The sequence below is a fragment of the Procambarus clarkii genome, chromosome 81, assembly GCF_040958095.1.
Source record: "Procambarus clarkii isolate CNS0578487 chromosome 81, FALCON_Pclarkii_2.0, whole genome shotgun sequence".
Lineage (NCBI taxonomy): Eukaryota > Metazoa > Arthropoda > Malacostraca > Decapoda > Cambaridae > Procambarus > Procambarus clarkii.
Genome location: NC_091230.1, coordinates 22,812,939 through 22,828,227, shown reverse-complemented (window position 1 = coordinate 22,828,227; position 15,289 = coordinate 22,812,939). Strand labels below are relative to the sequence as shown.

The following is a 15,289-nucleotide window of genomic DNA, read 5'->3' as shown; positions in this document are numbered from 1 at the left end:
TTTTAAATCACTGATTTATTTTATTGCTTCATTTCATCATTTTATTATGCATTAGATAGATTTACGATTAATTAGCGCAGGCAATTTCATTACCCCCTTGTTAGGGCAAAATATAAAAATCAGGTCGTATTGAATGTGTGTGTGGCAGTGACGCCATTAAAAATAGATTAATGTCGTGTTATGACAATAGATTAGAGATGCATTAATTAATCACTGTTGAGGAAATCATGTTATCTAAATATCAAGAGTGTATCTCTACATGTTAATAATTATATCGATGTCGTCGTTGTTGTTAAAATAGTGTTATTATTCGCTATCACAACGGAAGCGTAGAAGATTGTGTATGTATGTGTGCGCATGCGCAGTGTCGGGGCGTGGTCGAATCTTAAAATTTCTACTATCATAACTCATACCAACTTCTACAACTCTACTATTGTTATATATATACAACTCTATATATAGTTGTATATATATATATACAACTCTATATACATTATATAGAGTTGTATCTCTCTGCGCACAATATCATTGTTCAATCAACCTGATCGCTCCTCGTAGGCATCTCAACTTCAATATGGTTGACATAGGAGTGATAACGTGATATTGCTGTTAGCCGTAAATGTCTGCCTCCATACTCGTCTCGTTTGCTATCAGCTGCCTCTTGCTTTAGGGCAGCTGCGCTAAACTGCAGATGTACATGAATGGGTTAATAAAACAAAAATAAAGCCTCATGCTTTACGCGTGTTTTGATGGCTGTGAGAGATGGCAACACCATCCATAAATTCGCCATATGTCGCCAGTCATGAATCATAACGGCCGTCTAATGATACGGAAATTCTAACTCATTTTATCATTTCCCTGTCCAAATATCTCGTCCTTCGGTTGTCATAAATTCCTAGATCAACATTTTTATGTGATCACATTAGCGTCCGGAGCTGTTATAAGGTATAGTTTAGTCATTAGTGCATAATACGCTGTGTGTAACCCATCATCAGGCACTAGGCTTACTGGTCGAGGGCTCTTAAGAAATGGTTGCCACTCAGGTAAATCATTCTGTCCTGTTAAATCGTATTTTGTCGTCAAAATCCCCAAAATACGGCATTTTGTCCGTATATGAGTTTCTACTACATTATTCAGCATACATTTTCGTATCGTTAAGAGATGGTTCAAGTCGGCTTCACAAGAAAAACTCAATTATTTCAACAGTTTGATTCAGTATGAAATGGTTTGAGCGGTCCTGTAGATCAAATTAGTAATGTTTTATTTATTTTTAATCAATCTGTCCTGTTAAATCGTATTTTGACGTCAAAATCTCCAAAATACGGCATTTTGTCCGTATATGTGTTTCTACTACATTAATCAGCATACATTTTCGCATCGGTTAGAGATGGTTTAAGTCGGCTTTACAAGAAAAACTCAATTATTTCAACAGTTTGATTCAGTTATGAAATGGTTTGAGCGGTCCTGTAGATCAAATTAGTAGTGTTTTATTTATTTTTAATGAGGCTAATTCTATTAAAGGTATTAGTGGTAGTCAAATAGGATAGTTTTTCCTTCCCTTTTTCTCCGGGTGAGCAGCCTATTGTTGTGTCGTTGAAGAGAAGTATTGTTGATTTCGATTTTGACCTAGAGACTCCATGGGCTGCTCAATTGGCCTGAATTCCTGGACCACCATTATAGTCGCTGAAGGCCACTTCAAACGACAGAGTTCCTAATTTATGGTGAACAACGCAGGTGTACTTAGCACCATACATTAGGCTTCTCTCTTTCCACAACTACAAGTTACTCTATACGTTCGACAGTCGTTTCGTCAACTAATGCAGCCGATGATGAGTCCCACCAACGTGGCTGAAGATATCATGACCAAACCACTCATCACAAGATGGAAAAACGACGACGTTTCGGTCCGTCCTGAATCATCATTATCTAGTCATATGTGGTCACATATGACTTGATAATGGTCCAGGAGAGACCGAAAGGTCCTCGTCATTATATGTTTTGTGGCAAGGAAACCTACCTATAGCCTGAACACAGCCTAGCCTAACCTCTGCTATATGCATATTTAACATTTAGAAAACAAGCAATTTGTGCGAAACGCCATTGTTGGTAGGATTCAACCGGATGCAGATTCAATTGAAGGTTTTCGGTCGCGTTGCATTAGCAAATCATACCATTTGATTACAATTTTGGAATGCTTTTATCATGGTCTAGTTTCCTCTACTGCATCGTCAGTGAGCTTGACTTCCCTGCTGGCGCCATGTTGATTTCAAAACCTCTACTTAAATAGGAAATCACAGAATCAGAATACTTCTTAAAACTAGACTCCAGATACTCTAGCCTAAAGATAGGCTACTAACATAGAAGTCACGGTACAACGTTATACTTCATGTAAAGTTTTTTTTATTTATTTTTGGTGCCAAATTCGAATCACAAAGACTGTTATTCATATTAATTACTCTGCGATCGTTTTGCCAAAAAAATGGCACCATTGCAATTGAGTAAATTCGTTTTGGCTCAATTTTCCATTTTTATCAGCACACCGCTACATTTTGATCATTTTAATCCATGTACTCGAGAATGAACACGGTAAAATAATCATTTTATCAACTGTTACATGGGGGAAAAATTATCGGTGTCGGATATTTGTGGGAAATGGTGGTAGTTGTAGGATATTGTGGTGAACTATGATTGTTGTAGGAAGCCAGAGGAAAGAGTCCATCATTAATACGACTGTTTCTCCCTTTCTGCCGTCTTTTTTTTTTGTTTTGATGTCTTTTTCTCTCAATTTCCCTGTAATCCCATTTTCTTCTCGAACTCCCTCTCTCCGTTTCCTTATTTCCCTCTCTTTCAGCCGCTTTCTCTCTCACCTTCTCTACTCTCCTCTCACTTACAGGCTCCTTCATGCCTTCCCTTCCCTCCCACCCCCTACTCCTTCCTCCCTTCTCTCCCGTGCCTCTTTCTCCTTTTCTCCCTTCTCTCTATCCCACTCCCTACTCATTCTTACCCCGTCTTCATTGCAATTCCATTCCTTCTTCTCTATTGCTCCTGTTCCTTCTCCATTCTTTCTCCTCCTTTCCCACAAGATAGTGGTCCCAGGGGCTGCCGAGACAAGTCTGGTAATTAACTTGTTAACCAATTTGAAATATTAATATTTAACCACACAGGAAGCGCTGGAATATAATTACATTTGCCTTAATTACATAATCTGCGTAGGGTAAAGTAATCACATGTTGTAATTGATTTAGTGATAGGGTGGTTAGGATTTTAATTTTGTGTGTGGTTTTTTTTCCTATGTGTTTTTTTTTTTTTTTAGTTTATATTCTCTGAGAGAAGAAAATCCAATTATAAATTCTAGATAATTGAAATTTAAGTTTTAAGATCTGTTAAAGTGTTTTCAGAATATTTAGCTTTAGTCAGGTTATCTTGAGGTTATCTTGAGATGATTTCGGGGCTTTTAGTGTCCCCGCGGCCCGGTCCTCGACCAGGCCTCCACCCCTAGGAAGCAACCCGTGACAGCTGACTAACACCCAGGTACCTATTTTACTGCTAGGTAACAGGAGCATAGGGTGAAAGAAACTCGGCCCATTATTTCTCGCCGGCGCCCGGGATCGAACCCGGGACCAGCAGGATCACAAGTCCAGCGTGCTGTCCGCTCGGCCGACCGGCTCATCTTAGTCAACACCAGATTCAATGCCTGCCCGCGTTTGCAAATTAATTAATTAAATGGGTATATATCCATCCAGCCATGCCCCCTCTCTAACTGATGAAGCCACTTTGTGAATCTCTTAGCATTTAGCATATAGATGTTTCAGAATATTAAACTCCACATGGGCATTTTTGGCTTTGAGAGGCTATTAATGATTAATTGCATTCAGTGATAATTTCAGTCCCTCTTCTAAGATTTATAGCTTGGCTTTGCTTAATGTGTTTCGAAATTTATTAAAATAGTCTTTAAAAACAAGATATATATATATATATATATATATATATATATATATATATATATATATATATATATATATATATATATATATATATATATATATATATATATATTAGGCTATAGGTTTTTACCTAATCTCACAAAAGGGCAAAGTGAACCTTCGTCGTAAACAGAGAATGGTCTCGCGTTATATATCTTTATTGTATTATAAATCGGTGCTTTAACATATAAAAGCTTGGTTTTCTGTAAAGGAAGTTCTAGGTGACATTCAAATAGTTTTCGAATTTCATAATTCAGATGGTTGAGAGTATACACCGCATTAACGTAACCATTGTGATTTTTAATATATAAACATATAAATATATATGTATATATATATATATATATATATATATATATATATATATATATATATATATATATATATATATATATATATATATGACAATGCCAGACCACAGAAGGAAGGATTAAGACGAATTTCCTTATGTACTTTCGTATTTAATAGGCCTTCTTTAGAAGGATGAATTATTCTGAAGATGTACTATTCAATACGAAAGTACTTAAGGAAATTCCTGTTTTAATCCTTCCTTCGTGGTCTGACACTCATATTGTTCATCACGTGTTAATTTTCGTGATAAAATTTAATTTCTACTTTTTGTGCTGTTTTAAATCATTTGTATTTTGTAGTTAGGCAAAGTTATTTAAATTAGTCTTTGTGTTTATGAAGTAGTCTTAGAAATCGTCTTAAATTATATTGTGGTAAATGACAGTCGTTGTAGGATATTGTGACAAAAGGTCACCACCCAAAATCTTATCAAGATTATATCTCAGTCAATATTAAGTAATCGAGATTAACGAATGAAATCGTGTCCGTGTCAATAGCCTAAGATAAGTTTTATCTCAATATAATATAAATTATAATATTTGTTTAAGAGACATTTTCATCATAGGCTACAAGTCCCTAAGAAATAAAAGTAGAGATTCTTATAAAACAGAGCATCCTGATCCACTGAGGTCTATCTCAACCCCATTCCTTGCTAACTGTGAAGCAGGTAACAGGCTGTCAGACCCTTTAACGAAGCTGGGTGTTTGGGGACAGTCTTTCAATCGACAAGTTCCAAATTAAGCACGCCTATATTGTGGCGGTGAGATGGTCGGGGTTGCCACAGTGATCCATAGGCATTTCAACCCTCTGGAGTTCATTATTGACCATTGTCCCCCATCTCCCGTTCAATTTCCGGGGGCCACGGGTGTTATTGTGACAGCGAGAATTGGTCATGGTTTTGTCCAAAGAGGTTATCGGACGGTGTTCATTCACTGTTAGTCCTGGAATGACCAAAACCTTTTTTTTTCGCTAATGGATAGCTGAAGCTATCCAGATGTGTGGATAGTGGTAGAACAGTTTTTTAAAGGAGATGTGTGTTTTTTTGTTTTAACTTTGATGGGCTACGTTGGATATTTGGTTATTGTGGAGGAAATGTATTTGTGTGTGTGTGTGTGTGTGTGTGTATATATACAGCACATACAGCACCTATGCTTTATCGTGCATTCTGGAACTCATGTGTGTGTGTGTGTTTCGAGGTTACTTTTTCTCTCTCTCTCTATATATATATATATATATATATATATATATATATATATATATATATATATATATATATATATATATATATATATCTGGAATATGTGTCTGTGCACATCATTAATTCATGTTAATTACCTCTGCTGCATAAATAGATTAAACTGAAAGGAAAACTATGAATACTTCAAGGTCTTGAAGTATGCCTATCGTGGCACATTCCAGTCGTTTTCTTATGATTAGTGTTCCTTAGATATGTGTGTTGGCAACCACTTAATTCAGACGGGGGGGGGGCAATAATTTTTTTGATATAAATATTGAATCTGGAAATAACTGTAATAGTGTTAACTTATACACCAGACGAATAGGTTTGTTTAATCTACTATTAATCACTATTAATCACTCTTCTCCACTTGATACCAGATGTTGACAGGTGTTACTATGGAGTTTTCAGTAGTTTGTTCTAGTGGTAACTTGACATGTAGAAATTGTTCAGTATTAAAAAAGGAGAAAAACACTATTTGTATAGAATGGGACTACATATTTACTTAACTACACATAGCCTCGTCTCAGAGACATTCATAGTAGGCTAATTTATATATTTTTTTTGGGTTCTAGTTGTGCATTTCTTGACTCATTTTTTAATAGTTTTTGAAGCCATTAGATTTTTTTATTATTATTTTATCAATATTTTTTTATACTCTTAGCAATGACAATTATAAGGTTCAAAATTGTGATGTTTAAGACTTTGGAGAGTAAACAGTTTATTGAATGAAAGTTTAACATCGATTAAGTAGTTGCAATTTTTATATTGGTAGATCTTTATTTGCAAAATATAAGAGCAATTTTACTAATAAATTATTGAAAATAGTATGATAAATTTTACTAGTAACTTATTGAACCTATTAATTATTAGATTCTTTAAGTCATTTATAAACGCATAAATATGTTAATGATTACTTAACGTGTTTTCCTTTTGTTTGAATTTGACGAAACTTGACTTGCAAAACAATGTGTAAATATTTGTATCAGTCTAGCATGCGGTTATATTCCCTTTTCAGACATGATTTATCTTTAATTGGATTCTACAGTGTGCAGTTTGATGCCCTTTCAGTGCTCACTTTAATATAAAAAAGAGCCCAGTCCGGTGATATATAATTAAGCCCGGGAATCGGCGCTCTCTGTAAGTGTGATGGGGTTTATGCCTTTTTTCCCCCGCACCCTAGCAGGCAGATATGAACTTAATTTCTTCAATAAATAGGGATGTCTTTGGCGTGGAGGACAAGAGCCACGTAGGCCACATGATGTCGGTGAACCAGTCGGTGCTTGACGGGACTAGCAAGTGGTCTGCTAAGATTGCCATCACAGGTTTGTTTGAGTCTACCCTAAACTTTCTACTCTTGCTTTCTCCGTTTTCTATGTATGTTTTTATTCGGGTTTTCTTTAATTTCTTCTCTTTTTTTCCCGCCTCTCCGACTTCATTGTTACGTCTCATGTCCGTCTCGCGTGGTAATCTTATATATATATATTACGTTATTGTGGAGGCAAACTGAAGTATATTTGGCTACGTTATAAGTGCTTTTTAAGTCGCACTTTGTTCAAGAACAGGTGATGGTGTAGATGAAGAATGCTTTGGAACCAATGCCAGCGCGCAGGCAATCTTATCTTTTAAAAGTGAAAAAATATATATATATTTACTCGATATTAGATTTTCCCTGGACGTGCAAGCTAGTAATGAATGAAGTTTTATCTTTACCTTGTTGTATATGTTGGGATATTTAATCACGGATTTGGCTAAAAGCTGGGTTTAAGAGAAGCCAAATGCAGTTCTGTTTGTCTCCATAGAAGTAACGTGTTTCCCACGAGGAGTCGTCCATCCATAAGCGAAGTCTTCATCAAAACTAGAGTTTATTTAGTTTTATTTTCCTATGTAAATGGATAATCATACGTAAGATCAATTACCCGTCCCTCCAAGACGTAGGTAGTTCAAGTGAGAAACTATAGTGATATAAAGAGAAGCATTCCCTTGTGCTTGGACGACTTGAGACTCTTCACAGGAACCTGGTCGTCGAAAGCTGCCGAAGATGGAGATGCTTATTTTGGTTTGGTGTCCTTGTTTGACTACTGTTTTGTTGTTTTAGTTCAGTTTTTGTGCTACGTGATGTTGTACCATTGCTGTTGTTAACCCCCCTTGTTGAATGTCCTTCTTCCACAGGATGACATTCAAGGTGGATCCCGATACCCATATAGATTCACTTGAGAAAGCAGAGGATAACGTATTAGAGGGGACCTCCCATTGGTCTTGCAAGATTGCAACTACAGGTCAGGCAAAACATGTACATAGCATGGAGGATGGAAGTATGGAGGAGGTGTTGGGGGTGTCCTCCACCCTAACGTGTGTGCTCCATCGTCTTGCGGCTTTTTTTTTTTTTTTAATACTATTGTTTATTTATGCTCTCTCTCTCTCTTCACCTACTTCCACCCTCCCTGTAACAACCCACCCAAACCAGTGCAACTACTACTACACCGGCCTATCGGTAGACAGTCAATCTCCACTGTACTCCACCAGGCGGCAGCACCTCTTGTAGACCCGACTGTCCATCAGGCGGCAGCACTTATATTATATATATATATATATATATATATATATATATATATATATATATATATATATATATATATATATATATATATATATATATATATATATATACTATATACACTATATACTATATATACAGTAGTAGCATCCGACTGACTCGATTTATACTAATTTTGATTCTTTTTTTCTCCACTTTCCCGCCCTGATTGTCGCCTGCCTCAACTGATCTCGTAATTCTCACTGATTGCCTAGAGGAATTTTGTAATTGATTCAAACGATGCTTTGGTAATTTGTGACTTAAGCTTTGAACCCTCTTGCTAAATATTTTGACGCTATGAAGCATATACCCCTTACAAACGGTAGCATATATATATTGAATATGACCTTTAGCATACATTAAATCATATTCATAGCAGATGCTAAAGTGATTTAGACGTACTCTAGAGAAATACAATAGCTACGAATCACGCATATATGCGTGTGTGGTTTCGACGAACGATTGTCACAGATCTTGCAAGTCCTACTACCCCCCCCCCCCTTCCTTTCCCTTTTCCCTTTCCCCCCCCCCCCTTCCCCCCTGTGTATGCTCCGAGGAATAAAATCAATGGTTAGGAACGGCCGGGAACGCCTCGAACGAAGATCAGTAAGAGAGAGAGGATCAGTAAGGCAGGAGGAGGCACGTATGGGTATAAACACCTATAGTTATATTGGTTATGCCTTACCAGAACCTTACCAGAACCTTACCAGAAAGGTTCTTTGTGACCACCTTGATGGCAAGTTTGCCTCCCCCTCCTCCCCCCCTTCCCCCAAAGTTAATTTTAACATGAAGTTAACCTGCCTGATTCTAAAGAGGGACAAAATATACTTAAAATATACTCCCCCTAAATATACTTAAAGTCAAGCAGTTTTTCCCCCCCCCTTAAACTTGTTGAGGAAAATAATTTTTTGATACGACTAAAATTTTTGAGAACACATAAATAAAACGACAAAGCTAAAATTTTCAAGAGTTGTGCCATAATTTTGAAACCGGCAAACTCATATATATATATTTTTTGTTACATTATGAAGGGGCAAATAATATTAAAGCAGCATTAACTTGATTAAAGTATTGTACCACTGCTAATATATGGCTAAAGGATTGGCTTGTTACTAGCATACTGAAGCATGGGAGCATGTTAACTTCATGATGGAGAGTTGGTTATACGATATGACTACACCGGTCTAGACAATAGATAAACCAACCTGCCGCTTGCCCACACCAACACACACACGCGCGCGCGCACAGGTACCAGGAAGCAAAAGGTAAACCTTGACAGATCTAAGGAGGTAAACTTGCTTACATTGTAGTCTACCTGGAGACGCCTAGAGCATCATGGGAGTCGTGGAGGAGAAGGAGAGGTGTCTTCACAGACGTTAACTGTTAACACACGCTACAATGTTAAAGACTTAACATTGTAAATGCGAAAAAATAGTTTTCGTCATAACAAACCACAAAAATATTTTCTGTTTTATTTACGTTATCGCGTAGCAACGCAGAAATAGTAGTCATAACCCTGTTCTTCCGTTATGTGTTTGTTGGCGACCAAACTCAGTGTCTCTCTCTCTTAAACTGACGACTCCCATTGTGGCTGCCGCTGCCCGCCTGTGCGCGCTGGATGTGGCCGCCAGCCGAAGAGATGCCCGCCCGCGCGATCCTGACCTTCGAACTCACTCGCGGGTCCGCTCTCAAAACATCGCCCAGCACTTTACTTTGCATCCACAAGAGCGATGTTTCGAGGGGTGAGGGGAAGTGAGGTAAGGTGTCTCCCGGAGGTGTTGTTAAACCCCGCGAGACACCCCGGAGATGTCTTTAAGCTGTAGAAATGCAAAAAAAGAATTCTAAAGAGAGCTATTTAGAGAAAGGTGCTCGATTAGATATTAGAGCAGCAGCATTAGAGGCTCTCCAGGATGGTGAAGGTCGAAGTCACCTCTTTCAGGCTTTTATCTATTATCTAGACCCGGAAGTAAGATTTGCATGAAAACAATTGTTTACTGTATGGTGATGTGCACAAGTTTGGTAATGAGGCGAGAGCCACGCCCACGATCCGCCCACACACGCCCTCACGCCACGCCCACACGCCCACACCCACACCCACACGCACCCAGCACCGCCTGCGTAAACAAACCCACATACACATACAAACCACATTAAAACGAATGGGGGAGGGGGTGTTGAGACATGATAACAACCTATAAAATTCTAAGAGACATTGGACGAAAAACAAAACAAAGCAAGAAAAAGTAACACAAGTGGACATAATAGAACAAGACACAAGCACGTGGTCACAGCTGAGGTAAACACAACCACGTGGTCACAGTTGAGGTAAACACAACCACGTGGTCACAGCTGAGGTAAACACATCCAAATAGTCACAATCTAACATTCTGACCCGATTTGACAAATTTAAGTAAGATGTTGACAAATATTGACCTTGCAACACTTAGTTGACTTTATGCATTTCATATTATTCTAGTGCGAACTTTATTGACTTTCTGTTGACCTAGTGTAACGCATATTGATTCCCTGTTAGCCCTACGCGGCGCGTGTGAAGTGACTATTGACCATGTGACCTCAGTTGACCTCAGTTGACCTGATGTTGTCCCTATTTAACCTACATTGACCTGGCGTTGATTGCTGTTGACCCAGCGTGACCCGAATCACCGTAACGGGAGATTCGTGATGACCTTTAATGACCGACGGTACAGGTGTGGGCGGAGCAGGTGTGTGTGTGTGTGGGGGGGGGACTTGGTGTGGGGGGAGGGGGGGAGGCGTGTTGTGGGGGAGGGGTGGTGGTGGTGGCAGGACCTCCCTCCCCCCCATCATCACAACATTGCACAAGTTCCTCATCACTCGCCCAGGACCTTATCGGCTACTTCTCTCATAACCCCCTCACAACCCCTGTCACCCTTTGCCCCTTCAAGGGTGTCAACCCTTCAACCCTTCCCTTCAACCCTCTCCCCCTTCCATCTTCCCATCAACAGCTGCATTTATTAACTTCCCCAAATTCTCCAGATTTGTAAACCCAGTGAGCGAGAGGACTTTTGGCCATCCGTAAGGGTGACGCACACACACGATGACTCCAGATTGCCAGCCTTCACGGGGGAAACAAAATTTAAACACTATAGCTTTCTCTTGCCCCGTTCTGTCACCCTCTTTTTCCCTCCCCCTCTTACCCTCCTCCCTCACCTCCCCCCCCCCCACCACCCTTGAGACTTGCACATAGTCATAAGGTCCTGGACTATCGATAACAATAAATGGAGTAAGAGACATCCACCACCTATTTTATCTTTTTTTTCACCTTTTCCCTCGTCTTTAAGATCTTGTACATACCAGTATACAGTTGCTGCAGATTTCCTTTATTTTTTTTAATCGCCCATATTATTAAACCAACGTTGTGGGCCTACTACACGTACACGACCAATGTTGACCAGACCACACGCTAGGAAGTGAAGATACGACGATGTTTCGGTCCGTCCTGGACCATTCTCAAGTCGATGTCGTCGTCCCTTCACTTTTCTAGTGTGTGGTCTGGTCAACATATTTCAGCCACGTTATCGTGACGCCTCATCTGTACACGACCAATGTATTGAGCTTACGACACTAAGACAACTTTCCAGTGCATCGAGCACCCCCCACAGAACAACTTTTCCAGCATTTTACCACCTGGTGCAAGTTTAGTAGCACCAGGGCTCTGGAAGAGGTGTTTGCTGTGTCGCTCAGAGCGCTGGAGAGAGGTTTGCTGTGTCGCAACTTGTCAACATTGGATAATTTGAGTGTAGTGAGATGAGAAAGCAGGTTTTATAATATGGTGCAGGATAGTGTCTCCCGCCACACACCGCCAGCAGTGATCTTCACTCCCAAGTGCGCTTGTCTAGACTCAGTAAGAGTCCTTGGCATGGTAATACCTGTTTATCTTTACCTCAGTTTCCACACCAATGAATGAACATAAAAATTGTAATATAAGTCCCCGCCCCTTTGGTCCGCCACCAGATACATATATATATATACTGTATATTCAAGGTTCAGATCTATTTTTAATCACATCCTCCAAAACTACGATAGCCAATTCATATGTAAAAGATTAACGCAGCGATAGAGTATGATATATTCCCCCCTCTGACGATCATACCTGTGACTGCGTCTGCTCCTCCTACAGTGATATGTGCCCAGGGTCTGATAGCCAAGGACAAGAGTGGGACCTCTGACCCCTACGTCACCGTCCAAGTTGGTAAGGTCAAGAAGAGAACCCACACGGTGCCTCAAGAACTCAATCCGGTCTGGAACGAGAAGTTCTACTTGTGAGTAGAGCTCTGATTTTTTTTTTTTTGACTTATATCTGTGGAATTTCCTGTTATTTCACGTTTCTGGGTCTGGCTTTTTGAAAAGCAGTTCGATCCCCTGTTTGTCTGTAGGATGGAAGGGTTTGAGTGGATTGGATGAAGGAAGATCAGTGATGGGTTGGAAGGTGTTAACATATGTAGCCTGGGTAAATATACTCTACATATAGTTTCTAGAATAAATGTGATGATTATCTTTTGTTAATTTGCATGTTGTGATGATATCTTTTGTTGTAGCTTATGAAGAGAGATATGTCTATCTAGGGGGGGGGGGTGAAATAGCCTAAGGTACTCTATCTCTTTGAGATGTATTTCTTTCTTGTCTCAATAAACATACTTGAACTTGAATGTCTATCTGTTTACAAAAAATGATTTCCTGCAGGAATATTTTCTTGGGCAGCTGAGTTTGTCCAGTTGATGAGTTCTAGGGAGATGTTAGCATCACCTTCACGGTGCTTCGGTCTGTCCTTCAGTGGGCAGGTCAGGTCAGGTCAGGTCAGGTTGACATTTTTAAGTCATTGTTACTTGATATGGTTTTTTGCTTCAACTATTTAAATACAATTAAGAACATTCCGCAAACTACAATAATGTTTGTTTTTATTCTCAATCGCGCTACAAGAGGTTTTTTTTTATCTTTGTTTAATGAGTGGTTAAATATTTGAAGATTTAATCATTCCACCTGGTTGGTTTAGTTACAGGGAGTTGGTGTGAGTTTCGCACACGTATGGTTGGGAATAAGTCTTGATATATGGAATAAATCACCGGGATAAAATAAATGACGATGAGGTCGCTGGATTGTTTCAATCGTAGGATAGACATATATATATATATATATATATATATATATATATATATATATATATATATATATATATATATATATATATGAATGAGTTTGCTTGGGAATTAAATAAGTAACAGCCTCGCATCAAGGGCCAACTGTGAGGTTTTCACCAGTTTCCTTTCATTCTTATGTTTGATATAATGAAGTGTATAGTTAATGTTTTGGTGAGTATGGTGAGTATGGTGGTGGTGGTGGTGGTGGTGGTGGTGGTGGTGGTGGTGGTGGTGGTGAGCGTGGAACTAAAGCTGGAGGTTTTCTGTCTTTACAGCGAGTGTCACAACTCGAGTGACCGGATCAAGGTCCGTGTGTGGGACGAAGACAACGACATTAAGTCCAAGCTTAGATCCAAGCTTACCAGAGAGAGTGACGACTTCCTCGGTCAGACCATCATTGAGGTGAGTCTGTCTGAGAGAGAGAGAGAGAGAGAGAGAGAGAGAGAGAGAGAGAGTATCTCTCTTTCTCTGGAATTTGTTTAAAGATGAATTTAAGGTCGATTTTATCCACAACATGAATAACAGGATGATCAAACCACGTAGAAAGAACTTTTTTCAATGTCAGGGGTGTTAATAAATGGAATGCATTAGGCAGTGATGTGGTGGAGGCTGACTCCTAAATCCATACACAGTTTCAAGTATAGATATGATAGGGGCCCAGTAGGCTCAGGAATCTATACACCTGTTGATTGACAGTTGAGAGGCGGGACCAAACAGCCAGAGCTCAACTCCCGCAAACACATCTAGGTGAATACACACCAGAAGATGGGGAAACGATAACACTTCGGTCTGTCGTAGACTATTATCAAAACACACGTCCAGGACGGACCGAAACGTCGTCGTCTCCTCATCTTGTGATGAGTGGTTTGGTCATCATATCTTCAGCCACGTTGGTGGGACTCATCGTCTTCATCAAGATCAGGACACAGAGCTCGGACGTCAGATACCAGATGGAAAGTCTTGGGTATTATTATACTCCTGTATTATATTATAAGATATGATATCACACACGTACGATAATTCTCATAGAGCAGATAGCGCACGCACACACACACACACACACACACACACACACACACACACACACACACACACACACACACACACACACACACACACACACACACACATATATATATATATATTAGTATATTTTGGTAGCAGTCTTTCCTGTAGACATATATTATTAAATATGACCGAAAAAGTAAGATTAATAATTCTAACACGAATTTTCTCAATATTTCTTATGTTTCTTTTTACTGTCGATGGTAATTGAAAAATCAATTCTCCAAAATTCATTTTTATTTCTAGTCTGACGTGACGCTTGAATGCGTTTCGTAATAACTTATTACATTTTCAAAGACTTTAGTTTACACACACACAACTGTAACCTGAAAACACTAAACAGAGTTTTACTTATGCCAAACACTTAAACATCTTGTCTTATATACTCGCATTTGGGGGAGGTGATATGTTGCAACAGTTTTGGATGAGGTGAACAAACTTTTGACCAACACAAGACAGAACACGAAACATTGGGTATTAATTGAATAAATGAAAGGGAAGAATGGAAGTAACTGCAAAGGGCCTATTGGCCTATACTTCCTCTTGATGCTTCTATATTGGTGCGGAGTCTTGAAGTGGGTAGAATATAGTTGTGCATTAATTGGCGGTTGATTGCTGGTGTTGACTTTTTGATGTGTAGTGCCTCGCAGATGTCAAGCCGCCTGCTATCGCTGTATCTATCAATGATTTCTGTGTTGTTTGTTAAGACTTCTCTGGTAACATTATACATCTGTTCCAATCTAACATATGGTTAGGGGAAAGCATACAACACTCTCTCTCTCTCTCTCTCTCTCTCTCTCTCTCTCTCTCTCTCTCTCTCTCTCTCTCTCTCTCTCTCTCTCTCTCTCTCTCTCTGGAAATAAACAGGTGGGTGGTGATATAT

At 39.2% G+C, this 15,289-nt stretch overlaps 1 protein-coding gene across 1 annotated transcript in view; it reads left to right on the top strand.

The window, feature by feature from the left end:
* The window catches only part of unc-13, a 241,694-nt gene that overhangs the window by 182,199 nt on the left and 44,206 nt on the right, over positions 1–15,289 (top strand). The window contains exons 8-10 of the mRNA XM_069315567.1: positions 6,787–6,893; positions 12,324–12,465; positions 13,617–13,743. Coding sequence (XP_069171668.1) covers positions 6,787–6,893; positions 12,324–12,465; positions 13,617–13,743 — 376 coding nt within the window. The remainder of the gene's footprint in view (positions 1–6,786; positions 6,894–12,323; positions 12,466–13,616; positions 13,744–15,289) is intronic.